Source organism: Ambystoma mexicanum, chromosome 6q (genome assembly GCF_040938575.1).
Source record: "Ambystoma mexicanum isolate Mex_15411 chromosome 6q, UKY_AmexF1_1, whole genome shotgun sequence".
In the NCBI taxonomy this organism is placed as follows: domain Eukaryota; kingdom Metazoa; phylum Chordata; class Amphibia; order Caudata; family Ambystomatidae; genus Ambystoma; species Ambystoma mexicanum.
The window spans coordinates 656,247,591-656,272,125 of NC_090937.1; the positions used below are offsets into that span (position 1 = coordinate 656,247,591).

At 45.8% G+C, this 24,535-nt stretch overlaps 1 protein-coding gene across 11 annotated transcripts in view; it reads right to left on the reverse strand.

Annotated features, from left to right (window-relative positions):
* BLTP1 (bridge-like lipid transfer protein family member 1) overlaps positions 1-24,535 on the reverse strand; it is a 2,946,455-nt gene that overhangs the window by 2,668,281 nt on the left and 253,639 nt on the right. For all 11 annotated transcript variants that reach the window (XM_069631149.1, XM_069631145.1, XM_069631146.1 and 8 more), the window contains exon 11: positions 15,937-16,093. In XM_069631149.1, coding sequence (XP_069487250.1) covers positions 15,937-16,093 — 157 coding nt within the window. The remainder of the gene's footprint in view (positions 1-15,936; positions 16,094-24,535) is intronic.

Consider the following 24,535-nt stretch of genomic DNA (forward strand, 5'->3'; position numbering starts at 1 on the left):
AACCTTGAACTGATAGTGGGTGTCCTCTATCATGAACCTGAGGTACTTTCTGTGCGCTGGCAACATTGAAATATGAAAGTATGCATCTTTCATGTCCAATGTGGCTATGTAATCCCCCGGCTGCAGCAGTGTGATTACCTCCTGCAGAGTTGTTATCCTGAATTTGAGGTTTGACATACTTTTTGGGCAACGGTCTTTAACACCCAATGGTCTGATGTGATCCCCTCCCAGTCGTAGATGAATGATGACAAGTGACGCCCGACCGGGGAAGCATGAGAGAGGACCCGAACTGGCGAGTCACTTTGAGATGGAGGCCGGGGAGTCTCTAGGAGTAGAGTTCCTGCCTCTACCCTTGCCTCCGAGAGGGCCTCTTTGTTGATATTGGTTGTTACTAGAAGAGCTTTGGCCGGACGACCAGGGGGTACTCCCTGAGCTGTAGTGTCCATGGGGAGAGCAGGAAAATGATTGCCCACGAAAGGACCGGTGTGAGTTAGAGCCTCCACGCTCGTGGTAGGGCTTAGATGTGGTCTGGCTGAGCTACAGTGTTTTGTGTTCTTTTTTCGCAGTCTCCAGGGCGTCATCAACAGCCTTTCCAAAAAGGTTGGAGTCCTCAACTGGTTTGTTGACAAGAGAGGCCTAAGTTTCGGTTTTAAAGCCAGGGTTCTTTAACCAGGCATGTCTTTTAAGTAAGGTCCCCTGGGCTAGAGTGAGTCCAGAGTGTTCTTCAATGTGTTATGGGTAACCTGTCTGCCCTTAGCCACAACCACCGGCAGGCGTGATCCGGTGGGCTCTGGGACATCTTGAAGGCCACCCTGGACTAGGCCCCATTGGACATCGCTGTAACTTGCCAGGAGAGTGGTATTGTTTGCGATCCTAGTAGAGTAGGCCGCAGAGGCAGTGACCTGTTTACCCAGAGCATAAAGCATTTTACAGTCCTTGTCCGGAGGGGATGCCACAGAGGACAGTGGAACCCCCACCCTTTTCCGAGTAGTAGTAACCACCAGGGAGTCCGGTGTAGCATGACCCCTTATATAGAGTCGGAAGGTGATGGCAGAATAATTTTTCAACCTAGGGGTTGACCTCCTGTGTGAGAGACGGCGAAAGTAAGGAAGGGGCCAGGCGCCTCTTTATAGAGTTCAGTAAGGGGATGGCTTGACTAGTCTGAGGCTTCTCCTTCAGGATATCCTCAGCAAAGTCTGAATCTGGAGCTGCCTCACGTGTAGCTAACTGGAAATGATCGGCTGCTCTTTTTAAAATAGCATTGAACAACATCTGGTCAACAAATCCCCCTGTGGAGGCGAAGAAGGTGGATCTAGACAGATGATGTCTGGGTTAGGGGTATGTGTAGATGATAGTCAAGGGCCCTGATCCCCCACATGATCTTGATCCCAGTCTGGGTCCTGATCAGCTGTGTTTTGTGCAAAGGGATTAATATCCTCATAGGTATCTTCCTGTGTTGTGTCCTCTGGGACATCCAAGATATGGTCCTGGTGTCCCTGTACAGAGATGGGGACTTTCTGCATTTTGTAAGGGATGGGGCAGGAGGAGTCCTCCCTGGGCCTTTTTGGTGATTATGTACCTGTCAGAAAAGTTAATGAACTGGGCCATTTTGTTCCTGTATTGTTCAAATCTCTCCTTAGTCCATAGGGAAGAGGCAGAAGGGTCTGGAGGTGGAAAAGATTGCCCAGAAGGGGGAGATTTTCCCAATAAGGCCTTAGAGAGGCTGGGGGCTTTGGAATACTTCTCTCGATGAGAGGGGGTGCCTTTGGGCTCTCTGGCTGCCAAAATGATATCTGCATGGCTTTCACAGATTTTTGGAGGTTGAATCAAAGGTCTCAACGCGCCTAACTGCGCAGTCACAGTCAGTGACGTCACTGAGGCCTTAGGTGCTTGCGTGCCCTTGCATGGCATGTCAAAGACGGAATGTTTTTGGGATGAACGCCCTTTCCAGAGGAATGCCCAGTCGCATGCCGCGAAAGCGGTTGCGTGGAGGGCACTGAATCGCGAGGTTCGGAAGGCACAGTCAAAAGTTTCAGCAGCGTTGTAGGCTTCTTCGACGACTCAGTCGAAGAGGCCTTACGGATTGTGTGTTTTTGTATTTGTGGTGCCTTTGTCGCCGGGGTGTGAACTCACAACAGAGCCGGTGTCTTCTTGGTCGGGGCCGGGCTCCTGGGAGCCCGAAGGCTCCGCTGAGAGGTCGGTGGCTTCCAATTCAGAGCCATGGCTGCTGACGGATTCCTCGCGCAAAGCGACGGCGCCAACAGAGGAATGGCTTTCGGCCTGCATAGCGTAGGCCGCCCACCGTTTAGTCCAATGTTTTCGGTCGAAAGAGTTTACAGGACTTGCATGAGCGCTCGTCATGGTCTCGAGGAAGACACTGATTGCAACGGCGATGGGTGTCCTTCCAAGGAAACTTGCCTTTACACGAAAGACATTTAAAGGGCGTCCTCTCTATAGCAGAGGGTAGTGGCCGCCAGACCAAGAAGAGAAAGAGAGGGGTAAAGGAAATACATTTTTAGCGAAGAATAAACCCGGGGCTCCACTCTCCCTACTGCAAGGGCCTGGTCGGAGGGCCGAGGCCACGCGTCGATAGTCGTCGAACAGTCGTCGAGCAGGTGTAGATGTCTTTGACAGCAGGAAACCCACAAGGCAGTCATTGAGAAGATAGTCGGGAGACTAGAAGACCGAAGGTCCCGAGGACAAAGTTAGCAATATTAAACTCTTGCAAGCTCTGCATAGACGACCAACTAGGTTGGCGAAAAAAAACAATTTACGAGACCTCGACGCATGAGGCATTTTGGGTACACTACACGTCACGTTAGGGATAGTGTTACAGTCACGCCCATATTGACATCCCCTTTCGATCTTCGAAAGAAAGATGCAATGCTCCACAATTTCCACTAGATGTCGGACTACATGCACAGCATGTGATTCTAAGCAGATTCACAAGCATCACAAACCTATATATTTCTATACATATATGCACGCGCGCACACACACACAAAGTGAGATCACCTACACTTTCATTTAACACTGTAGCAAATGTTCAAAAACACTGAAACAAGTAAAACTGCAGACAGTAAAGTGAAGACAAGCAGATACCTTGATTTATAATTATAAGGTACCCAATAACCTAAGAAGTCCTTCCCTGCCAGGCAAGAGTCAATGTCAATATTACTGTATTTTTATAAATTCTGTCCAACTTGAATTAAGAGTGTCTGTGTGTTCTTAACAGTAACTCTTTACCATACCCACAACCTTCTAAGTCTAAGCCTTACTGCTACATCATACTACCTTGATAGAATGTGTCTTTTCCTGTTCAACAGAATACGGTGTCGCCTCAGAATCTCCCACAGGTTTTTTCCTGAAAAATCCATTTTAACGCCCCCACCCCCATCATTGAAGTAGATAGTAACTGCAGGCACATGAGGTACACAGGGTTAACATGTAACCTCTGAATGTTGGCTCTGTTCTGCAACATTCCAGCTGACAAATTTAATATTTGGAACCGATCTAATAAGGGCGGAATATTTTACTACAATCGTAAATATTGAGCTTGACAGATCTAGCACTATAATTAGATGACGGTCAGCAGTTGCTATTGAAGTGCTGAAAATTGTCACACTTACAAATGGTTGACCTATGGCATCAAATAAATCCTAATGGTCAAGAGTTCTTTCTCTATTCATTTGTACATGGTATGCATTTGAGCATAGGCTTCAAGCCACCCCATACTTACTTTGATCATTCCCTCATTATACTGACCCTTGATTTAGAAAGTCGAGGCAAGGACACCCCTCCACCGCCCACACTGGAGATTTAAAAGTAAGGTAATAATGCATCGGATATAAAAGCACAGATAGATCTCATATTGTGTGTTAGGGAAGATTTACCTTTTCCAACTTTCCCTCCACAGTGTCTTTGTACCCCCATTCGTTTTCCTCAGTTTTTAAACCTGTTCTGACTTTTTGGAAGGGAAGTAAATCCTTCAGCTTCACTTCCCTTTTGCTCATTGTTATGGGAAACTGATCAGTACTTCTCACTACTGGTAATCTGTTTCCCTTTTGAATTATTGTACTTTTTACTATTGCACACAGCACTTTACAGTGCAGTGCAATGGGGATAGCTTTTTACATACATTTTAACAATTTTTGCATTGTTTTTAGCGTGCACATTCGTGTTTATCATGCATGGCTACTAAACGTGGTTAGTGCTCTAAAATAGCCGGTCAACAGATTTTTTGCTCGCTTCTTTGGCCATGTTGTCGTTTGGTCTTCTTTCTGCCTTGCAAGGTCAGGAAATTCCTTATAAGGCCATGCACTTGCCAGCGAAAGCTGCTCCTTTTGGAGGCTAGCGATGTCTGCCTCTGGGTGTGCGTGGTCCCACTCCAGATATGTGGTATCAGAAAGTCTAGGTGTGGGACATATGTGAAAATAGTAGTTTTCCTGATTGGACAACTACACGTTGTTTGAATGGTGCAGATCCTTACCATAGGTGGGTTTTGGGGAGAATTCTCAGAAATGTGGTAATTCCTCTCTACCTTAGAGACCCCCAGCTCTTTTGCTGGATTCTAGGACTTTGAAATTTTACCTGGAGAGAGTGAGACCCTTTTTTCCCCACTCTCCCATGTATTTTAAATGCGATTTCTGAGCTTTGTCTTTCTTTTGGTTGTGGAGTCTGACAAACTCCATAGGCATCATCTTTTACATTGTGTCACACAGCACCTGCAATGCAGTGACAGGGGGAAGTCTTTCAGATTTCCCCAATGTTTAAATACCTTCTCTTGGATAAATTACTGTTTCCAAGAGCAGTTAAGCGAAATTGACTTTACTTACATTTGTAACTCTCTAGACCCAGCACACACTATCTTACAATAGGGTGCTGGAGGGGTTACTTAGTATCCACTTTGTCTAGCGTCTCATGTAACATTTTTATGTTACCCTGTCCTCGATGAATGGCTGGTGGCAGTGGTTTACTTTTAAGTACTGTGGTGTGCATTTAACGCGGGCTGCATTCGCAGCTGCAGTAAAGAACCCAATGGTGCTTTTTTTGTAAAAATGGCCATTTCTTCTTGGAAAGGTCCTTCTTGAGATTTACTATGCGTTGCAAACCAGGTTTGGTCCCTTTGTTCGTTTTGTCTTTGGCGGGATTCACAAGTGAAGCCCGCCTCTGGCTCCAGGGTGTCTGGCGGGGGCAGGAAGCGAGGGAGGTGCCCGAAATGCCCTGTGCTTAATCTCCTAAGAGCCAGGAATGCACTCTTAGGTGATTGGCCGGCTGGCTGTCCAGCCAGGACAGCCACCCTGCTGGGTGACTGACAGCTAGGCTGGAATGAATGGGAGAAACCTGCATAAAAGGCAAGGGTTTTTGGTTTGGAAGGCAGAGTTGACCACTGGACGAAGGAATCCAAAGAAGAACTTGAAGAGGACGCCTGCTGCAACTCCTGGACTGTTGGTTTGCCCGGTGAAGCCCTGCCGCTGTGTGTAACGCTCACCTGATTCCCACGGAGGCGCAGGTCTGGCTTCGAGTGCTGATGCTTCTTCAATGGTGAAGCGCAGGACTCTGAAGATGGACAGGAAGGGCCCTCTACTCTGGCTTCTCCGGCTCGCAGGAATATTCCCCTGTGCGTGAAAAGGGAGTATTACCTACTGACTGAGTTATGCTCAAGCCTCCCACTCTCTTCCAACCCTCCACAATACCCTTCCACGATTCCCCGTGAAGTCTCACCTTAGGGTCTGAAAGGACAAGCTCTCCATCCTGCTTCTGACGCAGGGGCGCGTTGAACCCAGTTACTTCACTGGATTGGGGTTGGATGGGAGTTCAGGTAAGCTTGATTATACTGGTAAGGCGCTGTAAAAGTTCTGTTGCAAGTTCAAAAGTTCAAGCTTTAAATAATAATGTTCATTTTCTTTTTACAGGTGATGAATGAAGATTCCTTTGGAGACTTCTTGCAACAAAGCGCTGATGTTGATGTCTTTTCCCCATAGGGGCCGGGGTTCGGAATGCCGGAGATATGGCGCCACCCGAAGTGAAACGTGCAGTTCCAGTAAAGATCTGGTAAGTCCTAGATGAGCGCTCAGGTAATGTTTTTGCATTCGCTCATCTAATGTCTTTGGCCCTCATTACGACCTTGGCGGAGAACCATGGTGCTATTAGCACCATGGTCCATGGCGCTAAATTGCCAACTCCGCCATGGTGGTTGGCGGACTTACCGCCCCATTCCGACCTTGGCGGGGCGGTAAGTCCCCAATCCCCATTTACCCTTCCCCATTCCCATTTTTGCCCCATAGGGCATAATGGGAGTGGGGAAGGCGTTAATTACGCTACCGTAAATTACGGTGGCGTAATTAACAACAAGGTCCCTTAGCGCCATGGATTTTAACGCCTGCAAAAAGCAGGCGTTAAAATCACCATGGCGCTACGGGAACTCGTACTCAGGCGGTAAGGGTCGGCGAAGTTTACGCCGGCGTAAACCCCTTACCGCCTGGGTCGTAATGAGGGCCATTGTCTTTTTTCCCCATAGGGGCCGGGGTCCTGCTTGGAAGCAGCAAGACCCGAAATGAAATGGGAATGACCCAACAGGTAAGTCTTAGAAGGAAACTGAGCTTTTCCTATTCCCTTCCTTCTCTCACCTCTTATTCTTGTCTTTTTCTCTAGGCTCTGGGAAGTGGCTGTGTATCCGGATGATCGCTGCTGAAGATGGAGGAACCCAGGAAAGGTGAGTGAAATGCAGCGCTGCAGCGATCATAACGAAATGCTTTTAAAAATGATGTCTTCCCTTTCAGGATCGTCGATGTGAAGTCTCCGTGATGCAGCTTTAGCGGGTATGGTCTTCTTTCTCTCCAATTCTCTCTTAGCAGGTGACCCAGGATGCTGACAGGCGTGGCTGAAGTCCAGATGCAGTAGCTGACACGGTGAGCGTCCAGCTGCGAGGAGCAGAACAACTCGATGCGTGAGTTGCTGATTGGGTGTGGTTTAAATAGCTTTGGAAGAAGTTCCAAGTGTGTATCCTTCCTCCGATCAGGTATGTATCCTTCCCCGACCACACCCGGGTGCAAAGTAGTCCCACAGGTAAAGTAGTTCCTATTCAGACCTCAAGAGGGCCTGGATGTGGCAGCATGGTCTGCATCAGGTAAGTGCACATTAAAACACTTGAACACATGTCTAGCTTTATGAGCCTGGCGCCTAAGGCGCCAGGACTGCGTCCAAAGAGCCCCAGCTTGGGCCCGCTGGCACTCCCCTGGGGGAAATGATACCTGCCTCTGGGGTTGCTGGGTCGGACCTGGCTCCTTGGAGGTAGGCATCATGACAGTACCCCCCCTCAAGGCCCCTCCCAAGGTTCTTCCCTCCGGGGGTTTGGGCTTGTTCGGAAATCTCCGGTGAAACCTTTGTACTAATCGAGGTGCGTGGACATGGTTACTATGCTCCCACGATCTCTCCTGAGGTCCATATCCCTTCCAGTCAACAAGATAGAAGAGTTTCGACTTTACCACCTTGGAGTCTAAAATGTCTTTAACTTCAAATTCTAATTCCCCTTCAATTTGAACTGGATCTGGAGGCTTGGACAATCGGGTTCCTGGTTGTACTGGCTTCAAAAGTGATGCATGAAAAACTGGATGAATACGCATGTTGGACGGTAGATCCAGTTTAAAGGCCACTGGGTTGATTATAGCTTTGATGGGATAAGGTCCTATGAATCTGGGATTGAAGGTTCGCGGGCCCTTGAGGGGTAAATGTTTAGTTGCTAGCCATACCTGGTCTCCTACTTGGTAAGGAGGAGTTTTACTTCGGTGCAAATCAGCGTTTTCTTTATACTTTTTCTTGGCTTGCTGTAAATGAGTTGCAGCTTCTTTGAAGGCTCGGGTTATTGTGGAATGCAGATGATTTACTGCGGGCATTTCCAGGGTCAGAGGTGGATCTAGATCAGAGGTCCGAGGATGGTGACCATACAAAGTATAAAAGGGGGTTTGTCCGGTTCCAGAATGCACTGAATTGTTGTATGCATATTCTGCGATCCAAAGGATGTCTTTCCAATTTAACTCGGATTGGTGTAACATGCACCGAAGATATTGCTTGAGAGTCTGATTGGTTCTCTCGGTTTGTCCGTCGGTCTGGGGGTGGTGGCTGGTGGATAACCGCACATCTATTTGTGCTAGTTGGCAACACTTCTTCCAAAAATGTGAGATAAATTCACTTCCACGATCCGAGACTAAAATGGAAGGGAAACCAAGTATGCGAACTATATTCTCCAGGAATTCCTTGGCCAAGGTGGAAGCTGAAGGCAAACCCTTTAAAGGGATAAAGTGGGCCATTTTGGAGAATAGGTCCACAATTACAAGGATTGTGTTGTAACCAGCACAAGGAGGCAGATCTGTTATAAAGTCCATTGACAGGGTGTGCCATGGTGCTGGTGGAATATCCAAGGGTTGAAGTAGGCCGGCTGGCCTTTTCTTTTGAGCCTTGTTTTGGGCGCAAATTCCACAAGACAGTACAAAAGACTTTATGTCTTTTCTCCAAGAAGGCCACCAGAAGTGGCGTTTGATTTTTTCCTCCGTTTTAGCGATACCAGGGTGTCCTTCCATTAAAGATTCATGATGATGGGCAATAACAAGTTCTTGCAAATCTTTACTTGGCAGAAACAACCGCTCCTGGAAGTAGGGTAAGTCATCCTTAACGGTGTAATGAGGACCCTTTTGACTCCATTCCAGTAAGGTTGAAGAGTCTAGAAGTTGTTTTACTTGTGTTTGGATATCCTCAATAGATTGCAATGAAGTTAAGCCTAAGATTCTTTGCTCAGGTATGATGGGCACAGGTTCTAAGCTCGAATTAGGTTCTTCCATGCCAATCCGGGATAAGGCGTCTGCTTTTCCATTCTTGCAGCCAGGGCGATAGGTAATTACAAAATTAAATTCCGCAAAGAATAGAGCCCATCGGAGTTGTCGTGAACATTGAGCTTTGGCCGTCTTTAAATACTGTAAGTTTCTGTGGTCCGTAATTACGGTGATGGTGTGTCTTGCCCCGAGAAGGTAGTGACGCAAAGCCTTGAAAGCAGATTTGATGGCCAGTAACTCTTTATCGGTAATTGCGTAGTTGATTTCAGGAGGAGAACATTTTCTGGACCAAAAGGCCACTGGGTGTAGTTGGATAGTTTTTGGGTCTCTTTGCGACAGGACAGCTCCCATGGCCGAACTGGAAGCATCGGTTTCCACTATGTACGGGAGATCTGGGTGCGGGTGCTTCAATACAGGTGCAAAGGTGAATTTGGTTTTCAGGTCCTGGAAGGCTTGTTCGGCCTCAAGAGTCCATTCGAAGCGTTTGTTTTTCTTTAGGAGAGTGATGATGGGTTGGACTGTTCGGGAAAATTCCGGGATGAATCTTCGATAGAAATTGGCAAAGCCGAGCATGCTCTGAACTCCCTTCACCGAGCTTGGAGATGGCCATTTGAGGATGGCGTCCACCTTTCGCAAGTCCATTCGGACTCCTTGAGGTGTCAGGATGAATCCGAGAAACTCAACTTCTGTGGTATGAAAAACGCATTTTTCGAGTTTTGCAAATAGTCTGTGCTGGCGCAGTTTCTCAAGAACTGCCCTAACATGTTTTCTGTGATCAGATTCTGAAGAAGAGTACACCAGGATGTCGTCAATGTAAACAATGATGCAGACATCGATAAGTTCCCGAAGAACATCATTCATAAAGTACTGAAAGGCGGCAGGTGCATTGCACAAACCGAAGGGCATCACCTAATATTCGAAGAGCCCAAATTTGGTGCGGAATGCAGTCTTCCATTCGTCGCCTTCTTTTATGCGCACCAGGTGATAAGCTCCTCGGAGATCTAACTTGGTGTACACACAAGCGTCTTTCACCTGGTCGAAAAGCTCAGGGATCAAGGGCAGAGGATAACGATTCTTAATCGTTATTTGATTTAGGGCGCGATAGTCTATACACGTTCTAAGGTCGCCTTCTTTTTTTGGCACGAAGAACAGAGCTGAAGAGACAGGAGACTTGGACGGGCGAATAAAACCATTGGCTAGGTACTGATCTAAATACTGACGCAAATGCAGGTTCTCAGGTTCCGTAAGAGCATAAATCCTACTACAAGGTAGTTGAGCATTGGGTACCAGATTGATCTGGCAATCATAAGACCGATGGGGAGGTAACGTGTTAGCCTGTTCTTTCTGAAAAATGTCTTGGAATTCTTGGTATTCTGATGGTAGCTGTACAGGGGTGGAAGTTGCTGTGGCTAGACCCATAGCTGGATTTCTTGGATAACAAGTTGGTTCACAATCGGGAAAACTTATCTTCTTTGCTCGCCAGTCAATTCTGGGATTATGTGTTTCTAACCAAGGAATTCCAAGAATTACTTGAAATTGTGGGGCCTTGATCACATCAAACACGATTGCTTCCCGATGTCCATCCTGACCCACCAGTGTCACTTCAACAGTGGAATGCGTTACAGGTCCTGAGGCTATTTCGGTTCCATCTACTGTAGTAATGACATCTTGGGTTACTTTCGGGCGGAGAGGAAGCTTAATCCTGGAAGCTAATTCACGGTCTATGTAATTTCCAATAGCTCCACTGTCGATGTATGCTTTTATAGCATGCAACTGCTTAGGCTGTTTTGGGTCCACGAGCACCATTGGCATGACGAAATGCGAGGTCAAAGAGTTAGTTTTCAAGCTCGGCAAGCGGACCCCTACGCTTGCCGGGCTAGGTCGTTTCCCGAATCAGGTGTCACTAATTCGTTATCAGTAGCTCCAACCACCTTCTTAAGTGGTTTAACTGGACAATTTCGAAGAAAGTGACCGGAAGTCCCGCAATACAGACAAAGTTGCATTTGCCGCCTTCTCTCTCGTTCTTTCTGCGTTAATGGTCCTTTAACACCACCGATTTGCATAGGTTCAGATACGTCGGTACTCTTGGAGGTAGCGTGGGTTTTGATCGGTGCTCGGTTTTCATACTTGAACCGATCTGCTTTTCTATTTTGAAGTCTGTGATCAAGTTGAACCACCAAGTCAATGCAGTCTGCGCAGACCTGGGGTGGGTTTACTATCTGAGCTAGAACATCCTTGAGCTCTCCGCACAGGCCTCGATGAAACAATGTGATCCTTTTGCTTTCTGGCCATCCAGTTTCCACAACCAGTCTGTTAAAGGTGGCTATGTAGGACAGAAGATCCTGATTACCTTGTCGTAAGGATAGCAGTTCGTTATCAAGGGCCTGTCCTTGAGAGATTCGAGCGAACAATCTTTCCATGCTGGCCTGGAAGCCCTGAAAATTCTGGAGAATGGGATCATCCTGATTTACCAATGGAATAGACCAATCGGCAGCACTGCCACTGAGGTAAGATAGTATAAAGGCTACCTTGGTCTGGTCGTTAGGGAAGGCTCCGGGTCTGCATAGAAAGTGTAAACGACATTGGTTCATAAAGACGGCATATTTCTTGGGATCCCCCGCAAAACGTTCAGGCGGGGCCAAAGGCATGTGTCCAGGTAGATTAATTTGTACCGGGTTACTCAAACCCATTGATGTGGAAATGTCTCCGGAGTTAGGTAAAGGAGTGTGCGCCCTGCCTGGGCCTGTAATAACCTTTTGGCTAGGTCATCAGCTCTTTCCTTAGATAAGATCAGTTCTCTTTTGAGAGCGTTAGTCTCCTGGCGGGCTGAGTGCACCTCTGCCCGTAACTCCCCCAAAAGCTGGGCCAGCTGGTCAGTCTCGGAAGTCTCCATAGCGCCCGGGTGGGAAATTGTGGGTAGGCTTCGCGTTCTGTAACGCTCACCTGATTCCCACGGAGGCGCAGGTCTGGCTTCGAGTGCTGATGCTTCTTCAATGGTGAAGCGCAGGACTCTGAAGATGGACAGGAAGGGCCCTCTACTCTGGCTTCTCCGGCTCGCAGGAATATTCCCCTGTGCGTGAAAAGGGAGTATTACCTACTGACTGAGTTATGCTCAAGCCTCCCACTCTCTTCCAACCCTCCACGATACCCTTCCACGATTCCCCGTGAAGTCTCACCTTAGGGTCTGAAAGGACAAGCTCTCCATCCTGCTTCTGACGCAGGGGCGCGTTGAACCCAGTTACTTCACTGGATTGAGGTTGGATGGGAGTTCAGGTAAGCTTGATTATACTGGTAAGGCGCTGTAAAAGTTCTGTTGCAAGTTCAAAAGTTCAAGCTTTAAATAATAATGTTCATTGTCTTTTTTCAGGTGATGAATGAAGATTTCTTTGGAGACTTCTTGCAACAAAGCGCTGATGTTGATGTCTTTTCCCCACAGGGGCCGGGGTTCGGAATGCCGGAGATATGGCGCCACCCGAAGTGAAACGTGCAGTTCCAGTAAAGATCTGGTAAGTCCTAGATGAGCGCTCAGGTAATGTTTTTGCATTCGCTCATCTAATGTCTGTCTTTTTTCCCTTCCTTCTCTCACCTCTTATTCTGGTCTTTTTCTCTAGGCTATGGGAAGTGGCTGTGTATCCGGATGATCGCTGCTGAAGATGGAGGAACCAGGAAAGGGGAGTGAAATGCAGCGCTGCAGCGATCGTAACGAAATGCTTTTAAAAATGATGTCTTCCCTTTCAGGATCGTCGGTGATGTCTCTGTGGTGCAGATTAGCTGCTAGGTCTCTTGTCTCCCTTTGCAGGTGACCCAGGATGCTGACAGGCGTGGCTGAAGTCCAGATGCAGTAGCTGACACCGTGAGCGTCCAGCTGCGAGGAGCAGAACAACGCGATGCGTGAGTTGCTGATCGGGTGTGGTTTAAATAGCTTTGGAAGAGGTTCCAAGTGTGTATCCTTCCTCCGATCAGGTATGTATCCTTCCCCGACCACACCCGGGTGCAAAGTAGTCCCACAGGTAAAGTAGTTCCTATTCAGGCCTCAAGAGGGCCTGGATGTGGCAGCATGGTCTGCATCAGGTAAGTGCACATTAAAACACTGTCTAGCTTTATGAGCCTGGCGCCTGAGGCCCCAGGACAGAGGTCCAACATGAGCCTGGCACCTAAGGCGCCAGGACTGCGTCCAAAGGGCCCCACTTGGGCCCGCTGGCACTCCCCTGGGGGAAATGATACCTGCCTCTGGGGTTGCTGGGTCGGACCTGGCTCCTTGGAGGTAGGCATCATGACACTGTGCTGAAACTCCAAATTTCGTTTCGACTAGAGAAGCCCTGCAAGGACCACTTCTCCCCTTGAGTTGGTGGGACCAATCAACTCCAAAGTAAGCCACCTGGACATCCTCTCAGAGTTGAAATTCTACTGCAGTTGCTGTTGGAACCGAAAAGCCATGGAGATTGTGTGCGTTGCTTTTAAGTTGGCCAAAAGCTCCAGGAAAATCCTCCGGTCTCCCAGGAAGTAGGACTGACAGAGCCTGAGCCACCTCAACAGAGTGCTGGACCCCAGATGCAAGGATGCAAGGATGCCCATCACGACAGCCAAGAGTCTGCGGTCTAGCAATTTGCTTAGACGCGAGGAGCTGAAACGTGAAGTACCACTGAATAGAAGTTGGTCCTTTTCTGTTGCCGACCGTTCCGTTGCAGCGCAGGAGCCCTCCAGACGTCCCCCCTCTTGTCCCCACGACTGAGGCACAGGAACACAGGATCTGCAGAGCTGCACAGGAACAGAAGCTATCCAAAGCCCTTTTCCTCAAACCAAAGGTGCTATACAGTCTAAGAGAACTTACCTCTTGTTGTAACCTTGCTTGTTGTCTGCTGAGACTTGTCTGGGTTGCCCTGTACAGTTGCTAAACAGCTTCTATACTTCACAAGCCTAATCAGCTTGTGGCCCTGCTTCGGTTTCTTCTTTTCTACAAAGACTTCTAAAACATTGTGCAAGACTTTTACTTACCTGCAAGAAGTGCTTCAGCTCACAGACTTTTGACCAATTGACTTTGGCCGAGCCTGGCTCCCTGAATGACTCTTCTTCCCTCTGTCATTGTGTTTGGTCTTCCTTCCAGGAAAGGGTTAACTAACTTTGCACTGGGGGGTTACCAAAAGTACTAACCTGCTTCAGAATATTTGTGTGATCTCTTGTTTTGTTCTAATAATCCTTTTCTTTTCACATACTCCTAAATCTTATTCTAAATGCAAACAGTGGTATATTAATGTCCACAGTGTCCTAGTTACTAAACTTACCGGAGGGTGTAGGAAGTGTCTGTGTGCCATCCCAAAAGGGTACTTACTGATTTAGAAATATTAAGAGTGTGTATTTTGGAGTGTATTTGTGTGTTACTATTCTATTGCCCCTTCTGAAGACGGCTTACTCTAACTGACTAGTAAATTAATAATTGTTTAATCAAGAAACCTTGTGTGTAAGAGTTTATTTGAATACTTGTCACTGTGAATCTCTGTGCAACTCCCCTACAGCTCCCATTGACCCCTCTTGAGATAAGGTTGGCTGCACAATCACGCTACCAACCTGTGTAGTACAGACTTATACAAAAGGTTGTGATCCTATTGCCAGGAGGTCAGGGTTGTTGTAGTGCACCCAAAGGGTACTGCATACAATCTTGCCCAACAGTGGGCTTGCACTTGCTTCCAGCTCGAATTTTGAATAAGAAGAGGATCTCTGCAGCAATTTCTTCAGATCTTCATTGGAGCCAAGAATCCCTCAAAGAAGAACAGCCTGCTGAAGATCTGAAGACGACTCCTGGAGAGGATCAGCATCCCTTCCTGTGTCCGGCCAGATGAAGCCCTGTTTGATTACCTAATGTCCAAAGACCCTGAGTGGTGCGTCAAGCCTTGGACTAGTGGCACCAACCAATGTCGATGCCTTTGAGGATCCTGCCCTTCTGAGCCTTCGGAACTGTCCCTGGACTGCCCAGTGGACTGACCAGCTCTCTCGGGGGCTACCTCGCCAGAAGAGTTGCCATTCCACATTGAAGCCTTGAACTTCGTTGGTCACGAGCGTGTACCACAAGTCACCGTCTCCGGCTACTTCAGCGTCCCAGCATCAAGGGATACTGTCCTGGAGCAGCTTCTGTGACCTCAACTGGAAAGACATCCGTCGTCACCTTTCTGCGAAGACCATCACTGGTACTCGCCTTTCTCAAACCTGCAAAGTGTCCTGAGGAGATCTGCTTCTGCGTTTCTTGAACATCTTCATCAACAGAGGTTGCACCTTGCAGCTGCACCCAACCAGAAGAATCCTCAAACCCGCAACTCTGGGGCACTTCTCACCAGAACCAACAGTGGAAGAACGACCCCAGACGATCTACAATCTCATCTGGGAAAATCAGAGTCAGGGGGTAAGTAAACGCAGCGTATCTGCCCCACGTTCTCTATAGGACAACATTGGGAATGAGTCCCTTGGTCTTCTACAGTCCATTCCACTCACCTTTTGGTCATTGAACCTGGGTAGAGTAACTTCAAATACAAGAAAACATTTACTTACCTTTAGTAAAATTGTTGAGGAACAGTTTGAACTATTACCAACACATGTAAATTACAGCTTACCTGCAGAGATTCCATTCTGGGGAGAAACATTGTGGTTCCTTTGACCTTTGGGTGCAAGGACACATTCTTCTTAGGGTTTGTGCTGCTTAAGTTAGGTTATTGACCTGTGACCCAGTTCCCTCATTTCTGCATCTCATCTACGTACCTGCTTTGCTGAATAAGTAATTTGATGTATATTTGAACTTACGGTGAATGTATACATTTGTATCATATAGTATAGTGCGATAATACTACCTGTTGGATTCATTTTTCAGTGTGTTGAGAAGGCCACCAACAAATAACTGTTAAGGAATTTTAATGTCATATGCCATACAACATAAAAAATACAGAAATGAATACTCTGAAAAATGTGTAAACTACATCCAGTGGACCGGAGCCTACAGAAGTTGCCTTTAGAATAACTGAAGAACCAAAGAAGCAAGTAAATAACATACCGTCACATAACAAATGATAACCAATATTATAAGATTCAAAACAAATCATAGACCATTTTAATAACCATGTACCCTATTTTTGGTGAAAAGCAAGTCGATGGTAGCATTTTCAATGATGTTCATCCGCAGTTCAAAAGCAAGGATTTCTCTCAGTTTTCCAGGCTGTGCAACTTGTGTTACTTTTAAAACTTGGTAATCTGGTGGGAAGAAGAACCTCCACAAGCATTCCCTAGAAAGAGGTGAAAATAATGCAATGCACTTTAGGGGATCAACTTAGTACATGTTTAAAAGTCGATTATTTGCAGTTAAATGTTAGTGCAGTACTTTGGGTGATAAAAACAAAGAATAGTTTAACATTTGAAATATTAACAAACATTTTTCTAAACCAGAAATTGAAAATCTTTGGTATGAAAAGACCCAAATAGACATACATAGCAAGGCCATGCTCAATATCTCATTCCTACACGGCATCTCCTTTTCGGAATGGGTTATCCAAATTCAGTGGCCAGGCTGTTGGCGATCGATGCATTCTCCCAATAAGTACCCCTAGCATATGTAAAACAGTTTCAGGAACTTATTTGAATACACTGGTCCTACATGGATCACAGTGTGTCTGCGGCAAGCAATAAACTGTCTTTTTTTGGGAAAGGCAGCTCTGCGCAATACGGAGCTGTGAAAATAGCAACAGTCATTCCCAAACAGTGGGGTCTCGACCAGATTTCCAAGCTAAAACAATAGCGTTCCTTGCTGAAAATAATAACTTTTGTATGACGCTTATTTCAACAGCTTTCAAGTTTAAGAGATGAACCCCTCTACCCAAAAAGGAATCTGCATCTGTCATTTAAAAGCGTTCTTTAACTTTGTCCTTATTTGGGTCACCAGGGTGTGAATCTTAGGGCATGCCTACATCATACGAGCCATTGTTGCTGAAAATGTACAGTCTCGCCAACAAGCGAGAGAACCCCCTAAAGCCCAATCAATGTATGCAGATGGTGTGGAATATACGGTTATAGAAGTGGAGTATACATTTTATTTCTCTGTTCCTTATCCGGGTAGAAGTGTATTATCTGATCCCAAAGCGCAATATAATCTGCCTTGTTTATCACTATCCAAGGTCTTCCATTCAAGTGTTTGATAAGTCAGAGTCTCCAGATATATTATGAGGCATAGGGATGGTGTAGATATTTTTTATAGTTGGGTACAGATTCATCTGGTTCATCAACAGTCTTTTTGTTTTTTATTGTAATTGGTTAAAATAAAACCTTTACAATTCCTTAGATTAAAACCAATTCTTCAAGTTAATTATGAACAATAATACATGCTTACAATAAATACAAATAGAAAACAAAATATAGAGACAATCGAGCAAAGTTAAAAAAAAGCAGCATCAAAATAATATACCTGCATGTATGATCTAACATTCATTTCCTCATAAAAACATATATAGCTGTCCTGAAACTAAATTGTTTAAAAAAAGTCAGTTAATACATAGTCATAGCCCCAGAATCATTCAAATGCACCAACTTCAGTGAATTAAAACCAGCTACTGCAATTCCCACTGCTGTCTACTTTTTTTGCTCAGTTTTCCCATAAATTCTCGATATCTGCCCACTGAATGAATGAAAGCATTTTCCTAAAATATGCCGTTCTTTGTAGAGACAGTGCAGAACACTCCCAAAACAGATGTTTAGTTTCAATAATCGTTTCATCTTTACAAAATCGACAACTGGCTTCTCCAATAACTGATCAATTTCCTTCTTAACTGTGCCTCACGGGCTGGCAGCAAATTCCATATAAGACGCAAAAGAATTTGAATAAAAAAACGATTTGGAAATAAAAGCAAATATGGGGCCGCCATACCCATTTCTTATGTTCATGAGCCAAGTGGGAAAGTGAGGGATAACCATAGAACTGATCGATAATAACACTCCAGTCCTTATCGTACAAGACAGCTTTCACTTTCTCTGGGTTAGCTTTCAAAGTGTCTAGATCGAAGTTGACCTCTTTCAACAAATTGATACAGTAAACGCCCAGCCGTCCCATTAGACACAAACATTTTTGCTGTGCAATAACTAGTGAGCACCTTCTATTGCGCCTGGAATGCAAGATGTGGTGCAGAGCGATACAGCTACTAGGATGTGTGGAAGCATATTTCCCGCAAATACCACTAGTGGCGCTAAAAGGGTCGGACGACCAGACTAGGAGGAATGTACAAAAGAGTTGGAAACCCATGAGAGTAATTACAGTAGGGGGTGTACTTAAATAAGGAATACCCATAGGATTCAAAGAGCTGACAGTTGACATGGGAATACATAGAGAGCAATACATCACACATGCTAGACTTTTGAGAAGCCTAAGAAGAAGATGGCTGGAATCAGACACGCCCTTGCAGCCAGTAGAGGAGATCGAATAATTTTATGACATATCAGAGCGAAGGCACAAAGTGTCACGTATGTACGAGCTTTTAATGTCTAAGGTGGAAAAGGATATTGATCAAATTAGACTGAAGTGGGAAGCAGACCTGGGGGAATCACTGTCAGATGAAAGACGGAAAAGGGTAAAAATGTATCATAAAAAAGTGTCTAGGGACACAGGACTGCAGCAGATTCAGTTGTACGCGACACATAGGGCATACTGACTCCGCCCAAGATAGCTAGGTTTAGCCTGGCAGGTATTCCGACGCGCCTGAAATGTGGGGAGGCAGGCGCGGATCTGGTGCATATGTTTTGGGCGTGTGCAGAAATTGGCAGATGTTGGAGGGAGGTGACACCTATTGGTGAAAGCAGAAATCACTCTAGATCTAGAGTCTCCCAAGGCGTGCCTGTTGGGGTGTTTTCCGAAACCCAAACGAGCTGAGCTTGTGAGTAAACTTAAAGGTGTATATTTTGGCGAAACTGAGGATTGCGATGGGGTGGAAGGCACTAGCAAGACCTGTGGCGCAAGTATGGTGGATGGACTTGTTAAAATGGGCCAATGCAGAGACCACTGTGTGGCAAGAGACGTCCAGCAGAGAGGAAGAACAGGGAGGGAGAAGGGTTTAAATGTGGAAACTGCTTATAGCTGAATTGACAGCCTCTGAGCACAAGGCTCAAGAATCCGAAGAGATCCCTGTATGCGTAGCTGCTGCAGCTATACACGACACAGGAATTGAATAAGGGAGGCATAAGGAGTGCAGTATAGGCCTAGATTGAACGAGGGGGTGGGGAGGGAAGTTATGTTATTGAATTTGTGTTTGGTTCTTAATAATATGAGAGTTGTTTTGATTATGTCAAAAATAAATACAAATAATATTTTTTTTAAAAAACATTTTCCCTGTGCAAGCTGCGCTTCCATATACACATTTAAATCGTAATATAGCAAGCCCTTGGGAGTAGAAATTAATCTGTAAAGGAGAGCCAATAATCTCCACTGGACACAAACCTTAATTGATAGTAAGTCCAATTCATAACGAATCGCTCCAAGCAGAACAGCTTTAGGCACTTTCAAGTTTTACCTCCAGATTGAAGCCTCCAATCTATCTAACAAACCAAAGGATGCATTGTTCCACAATTCCAGCCCGTATACCATTTTCTGAATAATTTTGCCTTCGTAAAAATCAATGGCCTGTTTCATGGAAAGACTGCCACATTTTCTGTCGACTTTAAGTAGTTAGTCAAGGTAGAACTTAAAGTTTTAAAAATAAACGCGTATTCTGAAATCCCTGCTGGGCGGTTATGTGAAAACCCAAATAGGTTATGCTTGAGGCACGTCTCAAAGCAATATTTTCCAAAACCCATTTAGGTGAACACAGTTTTTTCTCTTTGAGCATTCTACTATTCTCATTTTCCCTGGATTGATTAAAAGACCCTTCAATTTCGAATATTCACTAAAAGCTAATAAAAGATGCTGAAAACCTATCCTAGTTTTATCAAAATATGTAGAAGTCATCATCGCAAGCAATCCAGAGTATTCTCAAGGCACCCAGCTTTGGATATATAAAAGCAAAGTATTTAAAAATTCCCCTACATTGTTAGGTAAGATATTCATAGTAATGATAAATCTTCCTGACTCGTGTCAACCTCAGAACCTGTTGCTTTTACTGGTAGATTATTTTTCCTTATACCTCTGTGAGTGGGTACCTTTTTCTACACTCGCAGAATCTTTTACTCTTTTTATGGGCGTCATTTTTAAGACTATCCATAGTATCTTTTAAAAGTTATCCTCTTTGACAGCTTTTTTGGCAATAGATGCCAATTGTTGCTGGGTTGCCTAGGGGCTCCCCTTTTATCTTTCTCTAGCTAACCTTGTTAGAACTACATTTCCCAAGGGTAAAAAGGATCTTTGGATCCCTTTTACATTTTATTGATAAAGTGAGACCAGCATCCCCCACCTTATGTGGAGTGCTGGGAAGATACGGAGTATCCCCTTTCTCATTTAAATGTAACATTTATGTTACAAGGACAAACTTACCTTTAATAGCTGGTGGCAGTGAACCTTTTTATTAATTTGGTGCACCAGGCTATTTTCACAGCCCCAGTAAAGGCACCCAGGGGGCTCCTTTTACCAAAATGGCCCCGGTCTTGTTTTTCCAGCATTTTAGTGTTCCTGGTCCTTTCTTGTTCCTTCCCCTGACATCCAGGGTGGAAAATTCCTTTGTGTGATTTTTATGTTCTGCGGAAGTCCTGTGGACTCCCTGCCCAGGCTCCAGAGTGTCTGTGAAGGCAGGAAGCGAGGGAGGAGTCCAAAACTCTGCAGCATTTGTCTTCCAGCCTGAGTGCGAGATTCCAGTTCACACTGGGAGGTTAGCTGTACTGAAAGGATTGCCAACCCCCTCTCCCTCACCCCCCAAGTTCGAATGTTGCAAGGCCGTCTTTTTGGCTGTGCACCTGCATAAAAATCCGATCCGGGAAGCTGAAAAGGTAGTCGACCACTGGAACCAAAGCCGAAGTGGAAGGTGAAGAATTTGCAGCTGAAACAATTTCCAGCATCTGGAGAGCCTGCTATGTAAGCCTGCTATGTAACCAGAGCCTGCTGTAGCCCTTCCTGCCAAGCCACCTGGGGACTCCCCCAAACAACGACCCAGGCCCAGAGCTTGGTGAGACCCACTAGACTCATGAAGACCTGTACGTTGAACCTTCCCATGCCGTGCTGCGACCTCGCGGGGCTGCAATACCCCAATACTGTGGGACCTCGAACTACTGTGCGGTGCACGGTCTTCCGTATTATGAATCTCGCTAAACTTTGTGGGCATCCTGATGGATCTCCAGAGGCACGATTCCAGTCTGAAAAGTCCCCTCACCAGAGTGCTGGACGTTGCAAACAACGGGAATCTAACCAGCGATATTCTGTCTACTTTCGGTGCTCAAGAAAAAGGTGCCAAATCCACAGAGTTGCCTCTAGCCGTGAGGAAATCCTTGCCTAGAGCCTTCCCCTGTGACCCTGGCTGCAAAGGTCCTTCCAGTGTCCTGTCTTCTGGACGAAGGAATTCAACAACTCGGTTTTTGGCTGCAGTCCTCCTGCTGTGCTGAGGTACTGTGATGGCTTGGGTATTTCCTTACCTTAAGTCTCTTCTGATTCCTGTGATTGGGTGTTTTCTGTGATTGCGAGTCCTCTCATCCAGTGCACTCAGGATGCTGCTGGAATCCTCCTAGAATGTCTTCTCCGAAGCTCCTGGACCCTCAACTAACTCTAAAGTAAAGTACTTACATGTTCTAACAGTCTTCCTTAGGAACTCTGACTTTTGCTACTTCAGAACCTATCCTGACCTGCCTGTGGGACACTAGAGCCTAGTGACCCCCCTTTCTGCCACTGAGAGCATTCATGCTCCAAGAATAAGGGAAAGACTTCTAAGGATTGGGCCTTTTGCCTAGAAAAGAGAATATGTGTTTAAAAGTTACTTACTTGCAAAATAAGTTTGTTGGTAACTAACTCAGAGAGACCAGTTACAAAAGTTATTACTTACCTTAGAATTGTTCTGTCATTCTGAAAAGTATACATAACATCAATCTTTCCTTAGAAATTGTTTCGCCATTCTAACAGAAAGTAGATGCAAGGTTATATTACTCACCTGTGATTTGGTTATGCATCTTCCCAAATGTAATGCTGTTGGTTTCACAACACTATTCCTTTTAGGATAAATGTAGGAGTGCCCCCAACTGGGTCTTGCTCCCCTGGCTTGCTGTTAGCCTGTCCAGAATAAGTCTCTCTTAGATTTTACCTACCTAGAATAAGTTGAGTCATTCATAAAGTGTAACACTGGGTTTTGCTTTCCTTGGTCAGTTGCAGACAGACACAAAAAACAGTCTTAGATTTAATACCTGCCTTTAAGTTGCTGATAGCGCCGGTAAAATGTGTATAGGTTTTAGTTACCTTGAGTATAACAGTGTTATCCTAAAATAAGTTAGAGTTATGGCTTCCCTTAGTCTGTCAACTAAAAAGCAACTGTAATTGAATATTACACCCAAAGGCCCAACTCCCCTAGAATAACTGTTATCCCGAATCAGAGTTATAGGTTTATACTGTTCCTAAAATCAGTGTTCCACTATCGACACAAGGTATATTGTCCAGTTATTATAACTATGTGATTTCTTGCTGAGCGTCACGGTAAAACTGATAAGGGTCTACTACACTGGTATTACTGAAAGTAATCTAAAAGTAACTATTGGTTTTGACTTCCCCAGAACTCCTGTTAGGTGTTCCAAATGAGGTTATATGCCTTGGTCTGTGTACCTTCCAGCAAAATCTAAGATGGGAGCAAGCTACGACCATAAAACATTAATGCAGTCCAAGTGGAGTCTATTCAAATAAAAAGGGCCTATACTAAAAAACCTATTGCCAGTGCTTACTGCTATGCCACAGAATAGTGTGGGATAATGTTCACAAGAAAAGAAAGAAGTGTTCACCAAATTATAAGTCAGGATGGTATAGCTGAGGTCTCCCTTCAACAGGTTTTTAGCACGGGACAAGGGGGGACTCTTGAGCACAGCACACTCCTGGGTTTCTCCAGCACGAGCGCTCAGTTTGTTACCAAAACATCAGGGCCTGCTGTGGCCAAGTCTGTTTTACACAAAGTCTCTTTCCCCAGAGGACCTGATGTGCCATAAACAACAAACAAAAAGTTCCTTCAATAAATCTTCACGCGACGAATACTCTTCCCCTTAGGATCCGATCCTTCTTGCAACGTGGGCCTCAGTCAGTCGGATTCACTACGGCCTTCTTTTCACAATATCACTGTCTGCAAGATTCAAGAGTCTTAATGTCTTTTTAAACAATCATTCACTGTGGACAACCCTTGATCGGGTTCACTCTTGTCAACACAATGCTCACGGGTGTATTATGCTTCACTCCAATTTGCAGGCATCCCTGAGCTGGGTTCACGTTTGTCAAATACACAGTTCACTTTGCTTTATCACAATGCAGGATTGCCTTCCCTTTACCTTCCTTATTGTCAACGTGTCAGACTTCGATTGTACAAGGGGTTTGACTCGACCCTTGTATGAACCCCTCCGATTCCTCACGGCCTCTCCTAGGGCCTCTTGGCACTTGCAGTTTCAACAAAGGGGACCAGCCAGAGTCCTCGAATGAGCGCCCACGTGGTGCCTGACCACTCTGCAGCTGATCCTTCAGTGAACTTTCTTTCAAGCTTAAACACACACACGTTCTTTGTTCACAATATCATACAATGTTGCTGTTCTCAAACTTGGGGTCAACACAGTCCAGTTTGCTATCAGCTCTCTCCGACTCACTGCCTGTGCTGAACCCGTTGGCTTGTCTTGCTTCTGGAGTCAAGGAAGGTACCATGTTAGCAAGCGTGGCTCCCACATCAGTTATAGGTGCGGGAGGCCCCCCCCCATGCACTGTTGACATCCGTTACACCACACGCCAGCTGTAAATCCCGGTCTTATGATTCTTTTCACAGAGGCTTTGCGGGTCTGGGTTGAAGAGGGCAAGGGAACTTCCCTGCTTGCCGTCCTTTCAGGTCTCACCGCCTTTTTTCTCCGTTAGAATTGCCGGTCCGGAATAGCTGGTTCTTCGTGCAGTTGCCCTTGCTCAAAGTGTGCTCTCGTGCTCTGCCTTTTAACCCTGTGGGAAAGGGCCGTCAGGTATGCCTAGTTATTGTCAATTGCCTGACCCTTGTATTGGGACATGTCAGGTAAACGGCTCTGGTGTTAGTCCATTGTCTTTCATGATGAAGAAGAAAGCTTCTCACCCTTCGGAGTCCCACTTCCACTCCCCGAAGACCTCCCCCATCCAGATGATCCTTCCCCACTGGATCCAATATCGATGGCTGTTTCCGGGCCATCTGGATGACAGATCGCCGGGGACTTGCGGGTGAGACACCTTCATGCTAGGCCGAATTTGTCAGAGGTATAGCTGTGTTCTAGTTGAGTGATGGTGTACAGTAGAGAGTAGGCGTATTGGTGGTGAACACATTGCGATACATAACGACATTACGGGAACAGGATAGGCGGGAGCTCTGCGACGCACGGACACACTGACAGTCCATTGCATCAATTACGTCCATTCCATTTGTTCTATCCATTTTATCCATTGCGCCCATTTCATTCCATCCATTCCATTTATTGTGTCTATTCCATTGCGTCCATTCCATCCCGTCCATTCCATCCATTGAGTCCATTGCGTCCCATCCATTCCATCCATTCTACCAATTGCGCCCATTCCATTTCATCCA